The sequence below is a fragment of the Oculina patagonica genome, chromosome 1 (genome assembly GCF_052425735.1).
Source record: "Oculina patagonica isolate OP01 chromosome 1, crgOcupat, whole genome shotgun sequence".
Taxonomy (NCBI): domain Eukaryota; kingdom Metazoa; phylum Cnidaria; class Anthozoa; order Scleractinia; family Oculinidae; genus Oculina; species Oculina patagonica.
Window position 1 is genome coordinate 16,330,263 of NC_135758.1, and position 21,944 is coordinate 16,352,206.

Sequence of the window (21,944 nt, forward strand, 5' to 3'; positions counted from 1 at the left end):
GAACTGAAATACTGAACTATAAAAATCTACCGAACGGATTTTCTTAGTACAGATGAGCACTCTGCTACAACTCCGCATTGCTACCTGATTTCACTGGACGTTTTACAGGTTAGATTTGCCTCTTACAGTTGTAAAACTATCTTTTGTGCCTTTTGTTGTTGAGCGAGCTTTTAAATAAACAAGCTTCGGCTATTATTAAACAATCATGAAATGAAATGCTTGCTCCACAGGTAACCAAAGCGTACTATGAGAGTTTGTATGGATGTACTAAGAAGGCTTGTATGGATTTGAAATAAAGTTGAGAAAAATATCCCTTTTTACCGGTGAAAAGTTATAATGAAACTTTAAACCTTACCTGGTGTCACGTTTTTGTATTTCTAGTGCTTTAGAAAGTCGTACGCGCGATTTTCGTCTTAACCGTCTGTTGCGTACTAAAAGAAAGACGGAACAGACGGTTAAGACGAAAATCGCGCGTACGACTTTCTAAAGCACTAGAAATACAAAAACGTGACACCAGGTAAGGTTTAAAGTTTCATTATAACTTTTCACCGGTAAAAAGGGATATTTTTCTCAACTTTATTTCAAATCCATACAAGCCTTCTTAGTACATCCATACAAACTCTCATAGTACGCTTTGGTTACGGTTGTGCTTGCTCCTTCTGTGTTCAAAACTAGGTAACCGGTTCCTTGGAAGTCTGGTCAGTACTTCTTCGCGTTTCGCTTCAGAGAAGTGAAGCAATGTTTCGGCGAGAATTTTAATTTACTATCGGCCGTCGGCCGTGAGCTTATTTCGAGTTTAGTTTATGTCTTGTCCTCTTTGCCTTTTTGATAATTCTACGTCTTTTACAGTAAGTAATGTTTGTTGTTCTTCTGTACTTTGCGTCGTTTTCAAGTCTTTTAATTAAAATTGCGTTATTAAGTTTAAATTTTGTCTCACTTTCGTCCGCCATTTTGTTTGTTCAAGATGTATTTTTCATGAGGCTGTTGTCAATTACACCGTTTTGCACTGCCAATTACACTTTTTGCACTGCCAATTACACTTTTTGCACTGGTTTGGAATAAATTGACGTGTTCTTAGCCAATCAGAATGGAGAAATTGCTGCTTGTATATTATTACAAGGGAGGCGCGTGGCCTTTGTTGGGCGGCGGGGGTGGTTGGCCGGGGGGTTTTTTTTTTTGATTTTTTGCCTCCCTTGGGGGTGGGGGTTTTTTTTTTTTTTATATTATTACAATGTATACAAGTTCATAAATTCAGCAAAAAAAAAACATAATCCTCGAAATCAACTACGAGGTGAAGTACAGAAAGTAGTTGACTATCCCTAGAAAGTTATTTGTAGTTGAATTTTGAGTTTTAGTCTTCATTTTCTCTAAAAAAAATTAATTTCTTTATTTATTTTGTCGGGAAAAAATCAATTTTCCGGGAAAATGCAACTAAAATGCTTGAATAATGCTCAATGCTTTTGCGTCACTAAAATGCTCGAAAAAATGCTAGCATAATGTACAAAAGCCTAATGAAGGCCTCGGTCTGAGATTCCGAACGGACGAGGTTAATAAGTTATTTATTATATGGCCTTTTTAGCGCTGAAAAAAGGGAAACGTTTTTCAATATCCGCTTGCGCGCGCAGGTTATGTTCATTGAACCGAAACGAACCCGGCCATGCGATCGAAACAGGAAGAAACGGTTTCTTTGACAATGAGGAAATTTGTGTCTTTATTACGCCAATATCTAGGGAAAATTTAACCACTTGTGGGGTAATTTTCACAAAACAAACTGACCTGTGTTTACAAGTGTTTAACCCTTAAAAGTTATAAACAAGCTAAGGCAAAGATAGGCCTACACGTGGGGAGAACTTGCATTATTCACAGCGAGCGAATTCGTCGTGTGTTGGAGACTCAGCTGGCTGTGTGATTGCTGGGAATTTGACATTAACTGGCCACCACTACTGGCTGGAGGAGCAGTTATCTGTTGGGCATTTGGGACTGACTTGAACCACTCAAGATATACAACATTTTTCGCTGATGGTGCTCATTTGCTGACTTGTATGGTTGAAGGCTTTGCCGGAAGATTTTTGTGGCCGCTTAGTTGAGCCACAAAAGTCTCTGGAGTATTTGTATCTAGCAATCGGCCAATGCTTGTCTTCCTGACACTGTGGTTTGTGACTTTTGATCCTTGTCTCTGGAGACTGGCTTCATCTGCCGCTGTTTTCAAGAATTTACCTATTTCATTCTTTCCAAGGGGCGCCTTCATGTACCACACTTCAGGATTTACTCGGTGGTCGCCGTGTCGTACAGCAAGGAAGAATGGAGCGTCTGGCTCGTTCATTTCGTCAGGTCGGTGGCTTCTGAACAGCTTGTAAAATTGGACAGGACACCTCTCTGTGTTGGTGGCGTATGCTTTCGGTGAGAAAGGACGCCTGTGGCCATTTTCTTCACCTTTGCGTATCTTGGTGCCCCGCTCATTCAGCCAAACAAGCATTTCGCGGCCATCTTGAATTGGATCCGTCTGCAAGGAAACGTCTCCCCAGCACAATATAAGGCTCTCGTCACGGGCTATGAACCCGAAATGCAGGGAGAGAATCCACCACATGGTTCTCTGAAGTGCTACGGGATTTTCTGCACCGAGTGCCCCACTCTGAAAAAGCTTGTGCTCTTCTTCTTTAGTCAGCGAGCGAGTCGCGTTGGGACGGTTGCCTTTGCCTTGCACAACGAGGTTTTTACGCTTGGCTTCCAGCACTTTTTGTTAAAAGGCAAACTCGTCGTCCTTCAGAATGTTCATCTTGGACCCAGAATCCGACAGAAACCTCTGGATACTTCTCTGCAGTCCCGTCAAAGTACTTGCCTCGTATTCATCGCCGCTGACTTTTCTTACATCCTTAACGAACTTTCCCAGGAGGTGGTCAAGTTCTTCAGGTGGTAAGTCCAAAATCTGAACATTTCTCTTGTTTCTCAAGCCAAGAAATCGGTAAAAACACTTCACATCACTTGTCGTTTTTTTCACAGTGTTTTCACTTTTCTGTTCTTGAACCAACTTTTGTAATTCCTCTTGACTATTGATGCAATTTTCGTCTCCATGAGTGGCAACGTTGGCCATGTTGTTTTGCTCAGTTTTGGCCTGTTCATCCTCCTCTGGGTAATAAAATTCGCTCTCGCTGTGGCTCTCTTCGTCGCTCATACTTAGGCCAGTATTTTTCTTCTTTAGTTATTGACAAGATAGTTAACTTTAGTCGGTATTTTTTTGTTGTCGCCCTCGCGCTCGTAACCTTCACAGCCTCACAACTCAAAAGAGCCGTCGAGCCGAGAAAAATTTTCATAATGCCCGTCATTATAGTCTCCTCGCAGCCGTAGGCGACGCAAAATTCCTCCCCACTAACGGCCGTAGGGGGAGAAATGCGGGAAGAACGGTGCGAGGGAGACTAGGTCATTACAAGAAAATCTTGCCCGCTCAGCAGCCAATCAAAGCGCGCGTACTATTGTACCCATATAATAAATTAAGTAATTAGCAAGATAAGGCCTGTAATTTTTTTTTACATGTTAACCTCTTTTCAAAGACAAATACAAAAGAGTTAACGTTTACCTTCGGTGTACCATTGAAGAAATGGAATATCACTTCTGTTGGCATCATGAGGTAAACTTTCCAAAACTTTCCGTTCATTGTCGAAAGCATTTTTCTTTATTGGGAGAAAGCATTTCAACAACAACTTGTAGTTCAGTCGTTCAATTTCTTCTTTGGCAATGAGAAAAAACTGTTATACAAACAAAGATATGGTTAGTAAGTAGTAGTAGCAAAGTCTCTTTTTTTTCTTCACGAGTTTTACAATAGGCCATTTCCGATATATTAAAATTCTAACTTGGCTCCGAGGCTTGGGGAAATAAAACAAAATATATGTACGTCGAGGTTCAGGAATGAATAAATCATTTCTTTTGTTTTATTCCCCCAAGCCTTCGAGCCAAGTTAGAATATTAATATATCGGAATTGGCCTATTGTAATTGTTAATTAACTAAAAACTAAATAAAAAGTCATACGTATCTTTTGAAATACGTTTTCGCATTTGTTCTAAATACATTTAGTCGGAGCAAAAAATCCTACAGTGAACAAAACAGTTTAACATTAGAGGTCCCTTTGCTTACTGTAGCGACGTACAATACAAAACAAGTGCTACAATAGGGGTGTTATAATCGGAAAAAGTCATATCTTTCTTTGACTTAATAACTATTAAATAGATTTAGCCAAGCCTAAAAGTGGAGGCCCCCGATTATTTACTTCGCCCTTTTCGTAAATCCTAACTTACTGACCGATAACAGGAAAAATATAGCACCTGAGCCCGCGATCCAATGTAAACCATTACTTGGTCAGCGGTAAACTTCAAAAAACATTCGACCTCGATGAGCTCTACATGTGTGCCCGCGATATGGTCATGTGATACTGGTCAGCGAACCATGCCGCTAGTCATGATGACCATGAAAAACCAAAAGCATGGGTCTGTTAATTTTCTATGGGTATGGGGCTCTGCTCTGAGGCCCTTCGGGCCGCTGGGAGTTCCGCTGAAAATAAGCTCATAGGCACATATTTGGAAGGGCTTATTATTATTATTATTATTATTATTATTATTATTATTATTATTATTATTATTATTATTATTATTATTATCCGAAATACTTTTTCGTTTGATATTTGGAGGGTTATTTACGGGGCATATTTGTGTAATTTTCGGCGATATTGGTTAAACTAAGCCGTACCACATCAGCATCGTGATGAAAGCCGTCAGCTTTTTCTAATATGTGCAGCTTCCTCGGAGGGTTCTTTTGTGATTCTGTTTGACGGTGTTCCGAGTGCATTTCCGTATCCAGCATGGTTGAGCCACCTGTAACGTATCTTTGGTGGGATATGCCAGCTTAAAGAAAGGTAAACAGACCGGCTTCAGACAAAATATTATCATTTGTGTCGTTACTCGGAAAACATATCGGCACATGGATTGATTGTGTGCGCTGGAAAGTGATAAAACTACAGAAAAGCAGTGAAAAGAAATCCTTACAAAAATTCTTTCTAACTAACCGGAATAAATAAACCTTATTTATACTTTATTCTAGCCTGTGGACTGGCTAACACTTTTTACCCGTTCGAACATAAGGGCTATAAGCAAAAATCTCACACTGATACACAGGATACAGTCAGACCTCTCTAGATAACCACTTAAAAGAGGGTCTTAAAATGTCAAACCTAGCTGCTCCCTGGCGGAAGGTGGAGGCACACAAATGTTCGACTGTTTTTTGAGTTGTAAGATGTTTTGAGGCAGTCGTCTATAAGTAGGAGTTGCAGAACAACACACAAATCCAAAATCTACTTACAGCCCAACTTTGCACCAAATCTCCTTTTAAACGCAGCTCTAAGTTTCCTTCTTACTCCGAGTGTAGAAAATGTGTATAGGATAGGATTGATGGCTGAATTGACTGGAAGCACAAACACTGCAATCCATACTTTCGCCTCGTGTTTCGGATCACGAAAATCTCCAGTCAAAGATAAAATACCAAGAATAATCACTGGCATCCAACAGAAAAAGTCTGTCAAAACGATGAAAAATAAGCGTGTGGCTCTGGTAGATTCGGCTTTAATCATGTGTCTGGCTTGAGAAGAGCGGATCAAACGCAAGGTAGTCCAGAACATTAGAACATAAGCAGTCAAAATACACAGAAAAGCAACGCCATTTAAGGTGATGAAAAATGCAGTAGAGTATTCCCAGCCAGCAGGCTTGCCTTCTGAGAACTGAAGCGGTAAGCAGACTGCAGAACTACCAAAGAAACCGATGCCTCTTTTCTTATCCTGGAAATACGAGATCCCTGTCCAAGGAATAAACGAAATAATGATGCCAAAAATCCATATACAACTGCAGATAATGCGAGCTGATCTTAACGAAAGCGGACGCATTCTGAGTGCAAACACAACACATATCAGTCTGTCCATTGTTATAGCTAACAACATGAGAACGGACACTTCACTAGAAAGCATTGAAAGCGCGCCCGCGAAACGACAGAGGTGTCCTGTTCTCCAGGCGACATCATGCTGGAAGTATTCGCCTTTCCACTGAAGGTCTTTGATAGCAATGATTAATAGGTAGACACCCATTAAAAAGTCCGAACAGGCCAAGTTAGTCAGCATGAAGGATTGAACTTTGTTCTCATCTCTCATTCGTACTCTCCAGATGATCACAAGAAAGTTGCCGATGAAGGCTAGCAGCCCGAGGATCCAAATACACATGCGCAGTGTATTGTTTTTCATTAGATCATCGCAGGTTGAGAATGCTACGGCAGGTGATTGACATTTCAGGTTTGGAATGGTATTCACAGCGTAGCAGCAGAGAATGAATTGGTCGAGTGTCCTAGAAAAGATAACAGAATCCTTACATGTAAATAAGGAGTCGTTTAGTTTTTTAATATTTTTAGAAACAATTGTAGGAGCGATTTCACTACTGTGACTGTACTGGTGACATTTTTAACTTGTTACATATAATACACCTGAGTTATAATTCTCTGAATCACCCACGATGCTGTCTTTTGCTGTAAACGATACTTTCAAATTTATTTCGGATTTTGTCGATATTCACTGTGTTGTATGTTCATAGATACTGCTAGAATACTGTTCATATACTAGATAAAACAACAAATAAAAGCATTTCAAATGCTCTAGAGTTATATCAGATAAACATAGAAGCCGTGATATAATTTGACACATGACTGATATTTTTGAAAACTTACAAGATTTTTAGGCTTGTTAACTCGGAGAAGGCGTCAGGAGCAACATCAGATTCTGACAAAGGGTTCCCATGGAGAAAACTAAAAATAAACGAAAATCACTTCTTTAATCCAATTCGTGGTATTAAGTCTGGTAAAGTCACGTTAAATGTATCGTCGTGAGAGAAATAATCATCCCGTATTTCCTTATTAACCGAGGTATTTTTATATACCTAGGGCGTCCTTCTCACCCATTCTGGCCTCGTAGTTCGGTCGGTGACGCACGGGAAGATCAATTTTAGTGGGCGTGACAACTCAAGTTCCACCAAGGTCCACAACTAATTTTGTGTGAAGGGTGAATTCCAGGCAGCACCCTAGAGGCCTAATGCTTATTCGCATGCACTCCAATTTGCTTCTATCATTGCTTTATACGTACTCCACTTTCTGAGCTGTAGTATAGCGTCAGAGCAATCATCTTATATTCTGTTTCGCAGTTCTTAAATTATTACGGATAAGTAATCAATGATTCAACAAGATCTCTACTGATTCTAAAATTGGTAATCTCGGAATAAAAACTCGGATTAAAACTAAAATGCGATACTTACAGTGTCTCTAATGAGTTTAGTCCTCGGAAGGAATACCGCTGAATACTTGTTAAACTATTGTTATGAAGATATCTAATAAAACAAAAACACAAAAAATTATAAGGAGTGGTGTATAGGATGTTATTATACAAAATTATTACTTGGTACAATACATAGACTGCGAGCAGTCTCTCTTTTTGCTCTAAAATCTGTGGAACGAACGTAAGATTAGCGATGGTTCAAGCGCGAAGTTGGAGCGGCGAGCCACGACTAGCGCGGGCGCCAGCTGACTCGCTCGGTCTGCCGCGGCTCGCAGCTTCTCTGCTCGAACCTCGCACTCAATCGATCGCTATTTTTGCGTTCGTTCCACGGATTTTAAAGCAAAAAGAGAGACTGCTTGCAGTCTATACAGTACATGTCTAAGTTTAGCCATGTCTTACAGTGTCTTTAATGAGTTAAGTCCTCGGAAGGAATACTGTTGAATGCTTGTTAAACTATTGTTATGAAGATATCTAAAATGCAAAAAAAGAAATGATAAGATAATTGTTCATAAGATAACTACTTTTAATTAATGTATTATCTTTTCATGAAATTGGGAATTACCACCTGATCTTTTCCTTTGTTAACAAGCGACCACTTAAAAACATTTTGATTCATCTAGTAGTCAACGCATCACATTTGATCTGTTTAATGTTACTGTTATGTTACATTGCCCTATAATGTTCTGATCTCGAATTTTAGAGATTATCTTAATTTTAATCTTAATTTTAATTCGAGGTTCAAGGCCAAGATGATTTACGGCTTAAGAAAGAGTGTTACCCGGAGACTGAGGTGAGAGGTTCTTGTGAAAAGCTCTGGTATGTGGCTAGCCTCAACTGTTTCAGCGCTTGGTCGCTTACGGGATCTTATTCTCGAAGACGACTGCTTTTGTTACGGCCACTTTTTCCGAATTCGCTTACGAGAGATTTTACTGTATTAATAATAAAGTAACAGGGTAGCTACTTCAGTTAAGTAAAACGGGTATCAGTGTAGGATGATGAAACATATATGAAAAATAAACTAAATGTTGAAAAAAGAGTAAAAATTTGTGTCGTACTCACAGGAATGTTAAGTTTGCAAGGCCTCGAAATGCATCCACTTCGATTGATTGAAGTTTGTTGGAGCGAAGACTTCTGCTTTTCAAAAAAAAAATGTTAAAATAATTAGAACAAGATACCGCAAAACATATCATTACTGCATACGATAATGATGAAAATGATGAGGATGATGATGACGATGATAGTAATGGTCATTATTATTATTCACACAATTAGTGACTACATCAGGTACATCGAAAGAATTCTTACAAAACTTTCAAATCCTTAAGGTATTGAAAAACGCCATCGCGGACTTCACGAAGTAGATTTGCTCCAAGGTCTCTAAAATAATAATAAGAAATAAATGAAAAGAAAAATCTTTAAGCTATAAGTAACGCGCTATATAAGCTATAAGTATGAGTAAGACATTTAATGTTTACACTTGAGATGGAGAGTTCTAACCGACTAGCAATGTATTCACTCAGTACAGTTGTGACAAGTTAACTCTCTGCATTCACCAAATGACACAAATGTTGTAGATTTGAAAACTTCAGGAACTTAAAATTCTATTCGTTATTTTAGTAAACCCTCAGTAAGTCGTCCCATAACATACTTTATTCATGTACTTTAGTAAACTAAGGAAGGTTAAGAAAGAGACTGTGTTGTATCCTTACAGAGTATCAAGATGGGACAATCCTTGAAAGTTTTCTCTGGTCACTTGCTCAAGGAAATTTCCATTTAGTCTCCTAAAAGATTGAAAAGCACCTTTTAAAACGTGATGAGTATGTGGTGCCTACATATAAGTACTCAATCAGGAATAATTAAGAATGAAATTATGATATCGACAAAATCATGATTCAAGGAAAGGATCGCTTATTTTTAAATTTATAAAGCTCACTTAGGGCCGAATCGCACTAGCGGACAAGTTTTAAATGTCATAACATTTTTTACAAAAACAAAATTGTCGCGACAAGTCAGAGACATTTTAAAGAAAACAAAATAAAGGTGTAATTATTAGTACAATAGCTCTGCACGTGCTTCTGCCATCCCTGTACATTTCTCAGCACGGCCGTCTTGGACAAACATCAAATATGCAGCACAACGCGGTAAAAAAAATTAAAACAATTCGCATTTAAAGTACGCGTGTTCTCATGCAGTAGAATAATGAGTCGTCTCAAGATAACTTTTTCTTTTCTCATTCTTACATTTGGCCGAAACACTTCACTTATAAATATGCTTTGCCTCTCGCGAAAAGATTTTGCGGCTGGATTATGATGGTGAGAGCCTACATCACGGTGCATACTATCCCAACAACTTTTGAGTGCGTGTTGTTTTTCGGTGCAATTTGGGCCAAACACAATAGCCAATCAACAACGTATTGTTATCTGGCATTACGAGGGGCATGGGAATGCGACTTGTCATGAATTGTCCTGCCTTGAGGCAGGACTTCGGCCCCTTTGATGATTTGTCCGTTTTGACAAAATTTGCCCTTGTCCAACAAGTCGTTCGCACTTGTTTTTGCAATTGTTTGACAACATCTATCGCGCGTGCAACGCGGACCAATCATAAGACAACTGCTTCTTTGTTTTCCTGAAATGTTGGAAAAGTTCTTATCTAGGTCTCAAAAAACGCACTCGCACTTGTTTTCTGTAACAAGTGACACGTTAATGATGAAATCTACCAATTGTTACAAAATTTGTCCGCTAGTGCGATTCGGCCCTTAGACCCAATGAACTTTTGTCATGATTCATGAAATATTGAAATTGGCTTGCAACCGAATATTGGTTTATTGTGTTATGGAAAGTGATTTATCTATCATTGAACCCATTTAAAGCATTCGTCTAAAAGTAAAGTATGATACTTACAAGGTCTTTAAAGCAGTTAGTTTCTTAAACGCTGATTTTTCTACGTCTAGGATGACATTGTTACTAAGGTCCCTGTGGAGATTAGAAATTCAAGAAACTGTTTGAAGATTTTGCAATAAGAAGACAAATGAAATGATGGCAACCACTTTGGCTGGTTAACTTACAAGTATTCCATAAGCTGGAGGTTTGCAAAATCTTTGATCCGAATCCGACTTATCTTGTTGTTACCAAACAACCTGAAACAGAACAACAGTGTGGAATTTGTCACTGCGGGTGATATTAACTGGCATTTTATTTCAATCCAATACAATGTTTAATTTAAACAGATAGGTCAAACAGCTCAATCATTACTCACATGACTGCTACTGTTTCTGGGAAATAGCCTGGTAAAGACATCAAGGAGTCACTTTCAATTTGCACTCTGATGTCACTTCCGGGTAACCTCGAGCACGTGCAACCACGAGGACAGCCTGCAAGAAGGTAAAATATACAATTTTTATATCTTAAATCCAGGCAACGAATTGAAGTGCCTGTAAAATGAATGTACTCACCTTCAATGCAAGAGGTTCTTTTTTCTGCAAAAATAAATGAGATTAAACATTCAAAATTGTCTCTTACTACGAAAATAACAATGGTGATTTACTGAAGCTATTAAAAACTATTTGAAAAGTCAATACCTTTACCAGGAAAGAAAAACTGCGATTAACGTTTAAAGACTTAAATGTTAGCTAATATTGGAAACGCATGGGTAGTATAGGTCTCTGCATATGTTTGTACAAGAATTTTAGCTAATAATTATCTAATCAGACGATGGCCATGGTGCGATCATTTGCGATTGTTCGAAAATCGAATACCCTACCGCCGGTGCATTGATGTTCCTTGAAACTCTTTGGAAACCGAGGACTCGGTCAATTTGCGGTGACGTGGTCCCGTTCAGAAAAAGAAGTCAAAACTAGTACTTAAACTGCAAAGTCAGAAAAAATATCTTCTTTAAATTATATTAATTGAGGGATGAGAAGCAGTGAACATCGTTCAACCCTCACCTGGTTTTGTATGATAATATGCCTTGAACCCTGTTCTGGTGTTGACATCATTTGTACTGAACACTATTGTTAACACGTTTGACGATGATTCAATGAATGGTGGAACGGTATGACCACAGTATTTTCCAAGCGTGCGTGACCGGTGACTGCCGCCGTCACGCACTTCAACGTAGTCGTTGGCACATGTAGGATGATTCTCAATTGCGAATGACTGAAAATGGAGGCGTATGACGTGATTTTCTTTAGCAGTTAAGTGCCACGTGCATGTCATGTTGTTAGTGTAATATCCCGGATAGAATGGCGAGACAATGAATCCGGAGCTGCTGTTAAGGCTTTGACTGCAAGCTAATAGGCAAATAAAAGTAAAACAAAACATCTTACAAAGATGATTGTTGCAGAGTGGTTAAATAACTTAAAGTGTTGCATTGACTGCCTGAGACGGGCCAGAGACTCCCTCCTTTGAGACTTCCGGCTTTAAAGACGATAACAGAACTTTCAACCAGATAAAAACACACAAATAAGATTTGAAAAATTAATAGTTTAAAGCATGTGACTTACATACATACGTAAAAATCCTACCTTTCTGAGCGTTAACTGGTTGAGGTGAACAATACTCTTGCGACATGAAAACACCTCCCACGGCTAGGTAACCTGGCCTCCCATCCAGTTCTCCCTCAATGCTTAACTGTAAATGTTGTTTGTAATAAGAATGGTTGATGAGGCATGTGGAAAATAAAAATTAAACTTAAAAGAAATATGTCTTACTATGGTCTCCAACAAGATTTGTTGGCATTGACATTCAGTTCCTTAAAAAGGCGCATTCTATTATAAAAAAGAAAAATGTTCTTATGATGAAATAGCGCTTTAAATAATTAGTGCTTTCATGACGAGCTTTGAGCAGCTAAAACCGATTATGCAAATGAGCTGAGTGCCCATTGAATGCGCACTCGGCTCATTTGCATACGTAACTCGATCATGTTGTTTAGCACCTCGCAGAATCACAAGAAGAACCGAAGTGTTATTTTAATTAGTCGTGCGCCCTAAGAAGTATCTTTGCCGACAGATGGTTACAATTCATTGCAAGGGTAAAAATTTAATGTTAGCTCCTCAGTAAGTGGACAGACGATTAAATAATTTCTATTTGATTGCTAATACAGCTGGCGGTATTTTTTTTTGCGGGAGGATAAAGGGTGAAGGCTTGAAAACAAACCGTACATCGGCGCTTTTAAACGCTGCAAGGAAACATCACAAGTTCGAGGAATTTTAACTCGTAAAGCCGTCCGTCTGTAGCCACAAAATTTACAATGCCGTTCTACAGCACAGCTGACGGCAACAATGCATACGCTTTCCAACAACTAAAGCTAATCTGCGCTTCTTCTTTTTTCGCACATGGGCAAATGATTTTTGAGCGGACAATATCATGAACTCCTTTTTTCAGCACCAAAACACTCTAAGCAAAGGCTAAGGCAAGGAAGAACTTAATACCGTTAATTAATATTATCGCTCGATCGCTTTTCACTGCTGAAGCAAGCTTAACTAAACGTATTAATCCGTGACAAAACTCGTATTGCTACTCCAGACAGTACAGGATTGATTAAAGCAATATTTTCGCAAGTTATTAAACTGTTACTATCAGGTATTGCTACCCCAGACAGTACAGGATTGATTAAAGCAATATTTTCGCAAGTTATTAAACTGTTACTATCAGGTATTGCTACCCCAGACAGTACAGGATTGATTAAAGCAATATTTTCGCAAGTTATTAAACTGTAACTATTAGGTATTGCTACCCCAGACAGTACAGGATTGATTAAAGCAATATTTTCGCAAGTTATTAAACTGTTACTATCAGGTATTGCTACCCCAGACAGTACAGGATTGATTAAAGCAATATTTTCGCAAGTTATTAAACTGTAACTATTAGGTATTGCTACCCCAGACAGTACAGGATTGATTAAAGCAATATTTTCGCAAGTTATTAAACTGTTACTATCAGGTATTGCTACCCCAGACAGTACAGGATTGATTTAAGCAATATTTTCGCAAGTTATTAAACTGTTACTATCAGGTATTGCTACCCCAGACAGTACAGGATTGATTTAAGCAATATTTTCGGAACTTATTAAACTGTTACTATCAGGTATTGCTACCCCAGACAGTACAGGATTGATTTAAGCAATATTTTCGCAACTTATTAAACTGTTACTAACCCTTTCTAGTGCTTCTGTCGTGATTCCTTATTAAAGTTTTAATAGTTTTTACTCACCCGAAAACTGGAAATTGTGCTAATATGGGTTTGCCCGTAGTGCCACATGTAACTCGGTACGCAGGCAGCTTCATGAGTCCAGATTGGCTGCTTTTCAAACCCATAAGGCATTTCTTGGTAAATCGTAAGTGACCTCGCACCAGGCCCCACAATTTTGTATTTAAACTTTAAGCATTTGCCATACGATTCTTTTGACTTTGAAAGCACTGGACCTACGTATACTGCAGCACTCGTGCCAGCGACATTGCCTCCCACAACGAGACTAGGCCCTTGAAAGCAAAGGAAATAAAATATGAAAAAACGTAAATAGCAGTGATTTGTAGTGAGTTAATAAAGCCTTGCGTTTTAACCACTCGAGGAGACAAAAGCTAAAACACTTGTTTACTCAAAATGTCGCAGCTACGCCTTTGCTCTTAGTTTGGCTGTGTACCGCCTCTCACTCTCTAACTTTTAAACTTAATTCCTCGAAAATTAAACTTTTAAGGAATTAACGTTTCTTTCGACTTACCATTGCGCTCATTACATGTGGAGGAATTCTGGGTGGCAAACAGTTTCTTTAGCTTCTCTCTCTCCACCAGCCAAGATAACACATTACCGGCTTCCTTTCCGCATCCGTAAGACATGTGAATAATTTCATCTCTTCCCATAGCATAACTCCATAGATTAAACGTACTAATCTTTCCAAATATTTCAAGGTTCTGACATTCCTCTTTGAATCTAATCGAGAGAGTTCCATTACCTGCCAAAAATATATTGAAAAATGATCAATATTACTGACCATTTGCGATAGTTTTTTCGTGACAGTACTGATGACTAAGACTGTCTGGGGACATCATATTGACCACATACAAGTACTAGTAAAGATTGAGTGCACGATGACAAAACTTAACTTGTGAGCAAACAATTTTTTATTTATATCTAAAACGTTGTGCATTAAAAGCGTTCTCTTTTGTTTTGCAATATTCCATTCCTTAATACACTTCTGTTACCTGGTATTGCATTTATGGTAACAGGCTTGGATCCGGTTTTACCGCTTGTTGCTGTTCCATCCTTGTATGCCTGCCACTGTCCTGTACTTGATGTCCACGTGAAACACATGTGGTGCCACTGTCCATCATTAATGGACATATCGGTACTACTGTTATTTAATGAAACATAAAACACATCACATAGAATACCATAATGCTAGTAAAGAGTTTTTAATTCATATCTTGTGAAGGGGGGTTTGAGGAGAATAAATAACGCGCGTTAAATGAGATTCTAATTGATAGTTATATTAGATCGTGAGCTCGAAATTCTTCGTGTCTCTCAGTCGGTTTGTCCGTTCTCCTCAACTACTTTTCTCTCGTTGGAAGTTTATTTCTCTTTGTGTGTCAGTGCATATGTTTTTAAGATTATAAATCTCAGAATAGTATATTTTTGCGTGAAAGCCGGCGACAGAACAGCGAGGAAAAGTGATTCATTTCGAACCCTTCTTTTCCAATCAAGCAGAACTCATATACTGACAGCCGATAATATACGAGTCGCTCATTTAGAAGTTAAATCAATCAATCAATCAGTCAATCAATCAGTCAGCGTAACTGGCAGTCAATAAGTATGCAGTCAGTAAGGTGAAACATCGATAATAACAACAAAAGTTCCAAAGCGAAATAAAATAGGCGTGGAAGGTGCCAAAAGAACTTTTTAAACAAGAAGAAAAAGAAGTTTGGCATCTTTTTAAAAAATTCCTTTTTGGCACCTTCCATCCCTATCCTATTTCAGTCAGTAAGTCTATCGATGAATCGATGAATGTTTGGATGAGTCGATTTTGAAAACATTCCTTGCATTACAATATACCGACCGTGTCTCAGTTTCCATAAAGATTAACTCCACTGTAGTGTGGCTGACTAAACCAAAGCCGTGAAACTGTCCTTCATCCAAAGTGACATTGTAATCCACAAGCAGACTACACTTGCTTGCAACCCATAAACAAAATGTCATCGCGGTAAACGACGCAACATTTTTTACTTCTGTACTAATCATGTCTGCACCTCGAAGATGGACATCGAAGTTTTCTTGTAGGGCTGAAATAGTGAAAACAAAAGCCGTATACAACATTCTAATAAAATATAAAAAACTGATCCTTACGGCGGTCGTTAATACCAGTCCAAAGCAATGAATGATAGTATACTAAACTTTAAGATTCGAGGTTAAAGTGTTTAACGTTACTCCTGTAAAGCGCTTTTGAACTTTGAGGATATTTGCGCTATATTATTTGTATTATTATTATTATTATTATTATTATTATTATTATTATTATTTGTATTATTTGTATTTTTATGAGTGTTAAATAAAGTTTTATTTTATTTAAAAAAAATACTATTATTATTATTATTATTATTATTAATTATTATTATTATTATTATTATTAAAACCTCCAATCCCTATACTTCGTCAGTATATATCACTTTAACCATGCATTTAATCATATGCCAAACTTTATAAGTATTGTAAAATATGAGTAATTTTTATTTCCTAAAACATGTCAACAATATAACCACATTAGCTAGAGAGTGAGTTTATTGCTCTACTTTTATAGATTTTTAAAATTTCCTCAGCTTTTTCTGACCTTTAGTAATAGTGTTATTTTTTTCAATGTAGTTTATGTCGTCGTTGAGTTGCTGCAGTTCGTTCGCGCTTGTTAGCTTCCAAATGTATCTTTGGTTTTCATTTTTCCAGCCCCACCATTCCTCATGTTGCTCATGATTTTTCTCTCCTGAGGCAAAAAGACGGCAGGAAAAAAAATTGTAATATTACCAGTGTGTTCCACCAAGCCACATTTTAGTTATGGGAATGTGGCATTTGTGATGAAACACACACAGGCAAAGGTCTTTATAAAATACAGTTAATGAGGTTTTTGTGGTATAAGTAACTTTACAGAGCTTTATTTCATTTTCCATTGATAGTGAAAATTTGCTAGAATTTATTAAAAGAAAAAAATCTTGCTAAAAGACAGAGAACGCTACTAATAACCTTTTCCATGATATCCACAATACCGCTGACTACAATAACTGGGGGCAGTCAGTTTGTACACAAAAAACTCGCCGCAGTTTTGGACTTTAATTTTCAACCGCCAACGACAAGGACTGTAACCCAGGACAAAACAAACATCACGTGTCACCACTCCGTCTTCAACTGAAGGATGAACTCCATCCATCCATCCGGGATATCTGGCTCCACAACGTCGGTACGGAACCTTCTGCTCAGGGATCTGAGTTCCAGCCGCGCCAGTAATCCTGTACCAGCGGTTAAAATCAAGCGTATCATCACACGTGTTCGCTGTTGTTGAATAATTTACGAGTCTATCAGCAGTGTTCAGGATTAAATAGTTGTAACATTTCACTGAAGCTGTAAAGGCAAAAACAGGAAAACGAAAACCAGTGTGGGCATCTAAACTACAGGAATCTTCATTGAAAAGACTTGAATTGACTCAAGGGGTCTCGGTGGGGTGTTCTTGCATGGGGCCACAAAATGCACACCTTGTTAGCGCTGAGAGATGTCAGACGCGCGCATAATAAGCTCTGTAACCACATCGACTATCACCCGACCTTATCGTAACCATTATAATACAGTCATACTGCAGCTAATAGGCAAATGTATCCGGTTATTTTTTTACGGACAGTGTGGCTAAAAAACGGACACCCTGACAGAAAAGAAAACCGGTTTTTTCAGGTTGGACATGAGTTTATCCTCTGATGTCGTAAATAAGTTATGTGATGCAAGTAATGATTAAGGAACTCGAAACGAGACCTAGTTGAACGAGTAATGGTAACTCACGGGCAGTTTTGTTACAGATTTCTTTAGAAAACGAAATGTCATCTATCTCTATAGTTGGCTGACTTTGTTGTTTTAATCCCTCGAAAACGACCTGCAAAAAAATGAATATCACAAATAAGCACTTAACCGAATGTTCTTTTAAACTATTTTATAATTACCTTCTTATTTCTACTTCTAAAATGGCTATGCGAAGTCAAATAATTAAACCGGGCAAAGAGAATAACAACCAATGTATAACAACCAATTTGAAATTTCATACTAGTATAAATTTTAATACGAAATAATCCATATGAACCCACCTGAAATTCGTTAGCAATATACTGCAACGGAATTTGCATAAAAGTCCACTTTGGAGTTTCTTCGTCGACAGACCAAATCGGTGACAAAGAAATGGAATCAGAGCTCTTAATTACCAACTGCAGTGATCTCGTGAAATACTTTCCTTCACTTTTAAACCAAAATCGAATGCATTTAGCTTCCGCGGCATGAATGGGTGGACTTATAAATTGTCTGCTTTGTTCTTTACCACCATGAAGGTACAGGTATTTGTCTGTAAAACAAAACAAAGCGAAAACAAACAATCAAAACAAATAAGTTATTAACTTCGTTTTAAAACATAGCATCCTTTATTTATTGTTAGGCAGCTATAAGGCCCTCCATACATAGTCGTTTAGCCGCAATACTGATTATTATTACTTTTCGTTATCGCGGTATTGCAAAAAAGCCACTGACCACTAGACCAACATAACGTATTTCATCGTTGTCGTTACCTGTTAACACTATTAATATGATAACGGCATTCTTATAACAGGCCACTGATCCATTTTAAATAAATAATAACAATAATAATAATGAACTTTATTATAGTGTCAAAAGCTGCACATTGCAGAAACGTCTACTAATTTGTGGACACTATTTAAAATCTAACTTAAAACACTAAGAAAGGAATCTATTATTAAGATAACATTTAGGCTACTGAACACCGGACCAACGTTACAAGTGAAGAGCTCTTACTAACCTTTGTGAATCCTCCAATCGGGATCTCCACTCCAACTGCACATATTAGTACTAAAATCGCAATCAGGAGTCACTAAAAAAAGCAATTAGCTAAAATTAATTGTTAAAACTATAGTTTAAGGCCCCCCTTTAAGTACTGAACGTCGATTTGTGGAACGCAAATGACTGAAAAAGAAAACTCATGCTAAAAATATACTGTGACAGTACATTACTCTGATTTGCAAATATGAGTTCTCGTTGATACTTCTTTTAGAACAGTTCGCATTTTAAAATTGGACAGTACAGTAAAAACCCGCGTGTAAGAACCTACTTTTTTCAGAGTTTGGCAAAACAGGTTCTTGTATTATGGGATACTTATTGACAGTTTAAGCTAAGTAGGTTCTTAATCAGGTTCTTAATTTCTACAGAGTAGACACTGTTGTTGATTATCAGAAAATAGTATAAAATCTGGTCTGTTCTTCATTATAAATATTTATTAATGTACCCATGTTGCCAAAAGTCCAACAACATACTGTATATACTGTATATACCCCGGTAACATCACCTTTCTGGTTTTTGGTAAAAAAAATATATAAACTAAATAGTTAAACCCTACATTTAAGAACCTGTTGGAATTTGTTTGGCTAAACAGGTTCTTATATTTTGGGGTATTAAAAAAGCAAATTTCTGCCAGAAGGTTCTTAAATCCCTAGGTTCTTACACGCGGGTTTTTACTGTAATGACAATACTAGATTACCGGTACCTTACCTCGGCTTGATATCGAGGTACAATTTTCATCTAAAACAGCGAGGTCGTCTAATGCAATATCACCTTCAAGGCCATTGCCAACTTGAGCCTCGATCACAAACTAAACAACAACAAAATACCAAATCAAGTGATGTCAACCGTTTTTGTAAGTCATGTCATTGTATGTTTATTTTTGATGGCACCACCCTAGTGAACTACTCTATAAAAGATTTACTTACTTTAAACTCTAAAAAGTTTAAAGTAAGCTCTCGATTCCTTTGTTTTGGTATGGATTGCACCTGTTTCACCAAGTTAAGAACCTTGGTTATTTTTTAAAGAGCTCAGATAATGCATTAAACCATGGTTTAATTCACTGCCAGTGCTTGCCTTGTACGGTGTGTCATCTTGAATGGTGGTTTGAGCAAAATTCCACTTATCTCCGTGATCTTTCCTCCCCTGATGCCAAACCCGTCTTTCCGACTGGCTTGTTTCAAGGATGATGTTTAACTCGCCGATATGTCTTCCATACATGTGGTACCAGAATTGTAGGCACGCGGGCTCATTTGGTGCTAGCCAATCACTGACGAGTCGAGCTCGGTCTCCAGGAGAGCGTTGCGATGCTTCGACGAAAATGTATACACCTAGAACAACAGAAGAAGTGTTTACGTCATGATGATCTATCTTTAGTTTTTATTGCAAGATTGGCATCTTATTATTTATATTTCCATTTTTGGTATTCGTATTGTTTCACCTTTTTGCTTAGGAGTAAGGAGGTCACGTGAAAACTTGTCGCACAAGTACCTTTGTCTGTGTACGTGGTGTGATCAAAAGCAGGACCACTGTTTTCAGATGGCGTTTTCCCAGAGCGAGCGCTCCACTGAAACTCTGTACTGTTATCACTAGTCAGACCACATAAACCATTCTCAAAGTCACAGTAACCTGAAAGCAACATTTTTTTACAGTTGTTATTAAAGTATTCAGTTACACAGCTTTTTTTTACATTTCATTCAAGTTGAAAAAGCCATGTACTGTTAATCATACCGAACCTGCTCAAAGAAACCGATTCTCATATATGCACGAGCTTTTTACCTTATTTTTTAACTTTGTTACTGTGCTTTCTCATAATAACGACCAAGTTTCGCCTTCACTTTGTCTACAAGATTTCTAGTCATCTTGACTTTAACCTGAGGACCATCCGGCTTTCCTCTTTTTTTACTCACGGGCCTCTCTTTTTAACATACCTCTAAATGACTTGCATTGTGGCTTGTCATCCCTTTCATTCTTGCAGGCTAGGTTGTTCAAGGGACAGTCTCTTGAACCTGCAAGATATCATGATGACATGTATTCTTAAGATTTGACAGTTACCAGATTATGCAGTGAAATTACATGTAACAAAAAGACCAACTTAAGGCTTGTTTGTAATTGGTGGTTTTCATCAATGTTTCAAAATAAATTTGTTTCAATGAAAAAGTAACAGATTACACAACCGGCTGTTGGAAATAATTTGCGTTTTTCATAACTGCATGAGTTGTTAAGAAAATAATTTATCATGCAGCACCCTATTGGTGTCCCTCTTTGGGACACCAATAAAATCTGTTCAATAAGGAAAGTAGATTACTGGTACCATCAACCTCTTTCGCTTTTACTTCAAAGCTTTTAAGATATCACATCAACAACAACACAACAAGAACAACACTAAAAAGTATTTTTGCTTTCGCTTTATTTTCTAAAGGACGCACTAAATCGATACCAAATTCTGCATAAAAGTTGAAGCGAATAGCTTTCTAGGATTAACAGTTGCGATTTTAGAATTTTATCATATCAGATTAAAATCATGAATCATGTTCTGTTTTAGTAAATATGTATTGCGTAATATTAATGTTTCTTCCTGCTTTACTGCAATCAATTATTTGAGGACCAAATTGAGGATCCATCAAGAGAAGAATTATAATAACCTCACTTTATTAACACTAGAATGAAATATAAACGGACCGCGCTTATTAACGATATTGAAAATGGAGGACTAAAAATGCCTGATATTGAATCGATGATATCGGCTCAAAGAGTCATGACCTTAAAAAAATATCTAGGTGAGAGCAACAGCACTTGGAAAATTATTTTAGATGATTTCTTTTTTGAAAATATAGGTGGAAAACTCATCCTGTTCTGTGACTTTGAAACTAGTAAAATACCGGTTCATCTTCCAATATTCTACAAAGAGTGTCTGGAGGCATTTCGTAGTTTAAAGAAATCAAAGGTAGCCACTTATAAGGATGTTGTAGACCAAATTATTTGGAATAATAGAAATATTTTGATGCACGGAAAATCTCTATTTGAGAAACATTTGTTTACTAAAGGAATTGTTAAAATTGGTGACATGTTATCCGATACGGGTAAATTTCTTGAAAGTCCCAAAGTGTTGGAAGCGAATCTATCTAAATTAATAGGAAAATCAAATTAATAGGAATTGTAGATGCCATACCAAACGAATGGAGACTAATTATCAAAGAATCACATATTCAACATCAGTAGTTATATCCTCAACAGCAATTGGATACAGTGTATATTTATATCGACGAAACCAAATCGGATCTGTTAAAAGCCTCTTCAAAGCTTCTGTACAAAGGATTTAAAACAAAGAAACAAACTCCTCCAACCGCTAAAAAGAATTTGAAGGACAAATATCCCGAGGTTAAAGAAGACTGGAAAAAAATTTATTCTTTATCATTCACTGTCACAATTGAAACAAAAATTAGAGAGTTCCAATGTAAATTATTAAACGATATAATTTTCACAAATGAGAGGTTATTCCGTTTTAAAATGA

The 21,944-nt window shown here is 37.5% G+C and overlaps 1 protein-coding gene across 1 annotated transcript in view; it reads right to left on the minus strand.

Annotated features, from left to right (window-relative positions):
• The window catches only part of LOC144658924 (uncharacterized), a 122,296-nt gene that overhangs the window by 6,288 nt on the left and 94,064 nt on the right, over positions 1-21,944 (minus strand). The window contains exons 8-34 of the mRNA XM_078519430.1: positions 20,362-20,439; positions 19,922-20,059; positions 19,508-19,761; positions 19,142-19,241; positions 18,396-18,467; positions 17,677-17,927; positions 17,378-17,468; positions 16,574-16,948; positions 16,170-16,316; positions 15,402-15,624; positions 14,551-14,699; positions 14,070-14,300; positions 13,562-13,830; positions 11,875-11,980; positions 11,296-11,640; positions 10,804-10,827; positions 10,608-10,722; positions 10,417-10,488; positions 10,253-10,324; positions 9,062-9,133; positions 8,658-8,729; positions 8,412-8,483; positions 7,333-7,404; positions 6,752-6,829; positions 5,348-6,375; positions 4,739-4,893; positions 3,575-3,743 (exon numbers count right to left, since the gene is read on the minus strand). Coding sequence (XP_078375556.1) covers positions 3,575-3,743; positions 4,739-4,893; positions 5,348-6,375; positions 6,752-6,829; positions 7,333-7,404; positions 8,412-8,483; positions 8,658-8,729; positions 9,062-9,133; positions 10,253-10,324; positions 10,417-10,488; positions 10,608-10,722; positions 10,804-10,827; positions 11,296-11,640; positions 11,875-11,980; positions 13,562-13,830; positions 14,070-14,300; positions 14,551-14,699; positions 15,402-15,624; positions 16,170-16,316; positions 16,574-16,948; positions 17,378-17,468; positions 17,677-17,927; positions 18,396-18,467; positions 19,142-19,241; positions 19,508-19,761; positions 19,922-20,059; positions 20,362-20,439 — 4,830 coding nt within the window. The remainder of the gene's footprint in view (positions 1-3,574; positions 3,744-4,738; positions 4,894-5,347; positions 6,376-6,751; positions 6,830-7,332; positions 7,405-8,411; positions 8,484-8,657; positions 8,730-9,061; positions 9,134-10,252; positions 10,325-10,416; positions 10,489-10,607; positions 10,723-10,803; positions 10,828-11,295; positions 11,641-11,874; positions 11,981-13,561; positions 13,831-14,069; positions 14,301-14,550; positions 14,700-15,401; positions 15,625-16,169; positions 16,317-16,573; positions 16,949-17,377; positions 17,469-17,676; positions 17,928-18,395; positions 18,468-19,141; positions 19,242-19,507; positions 19,762-19,921; positions 20,060-20,361; positions 20,440-21,944) is intronic.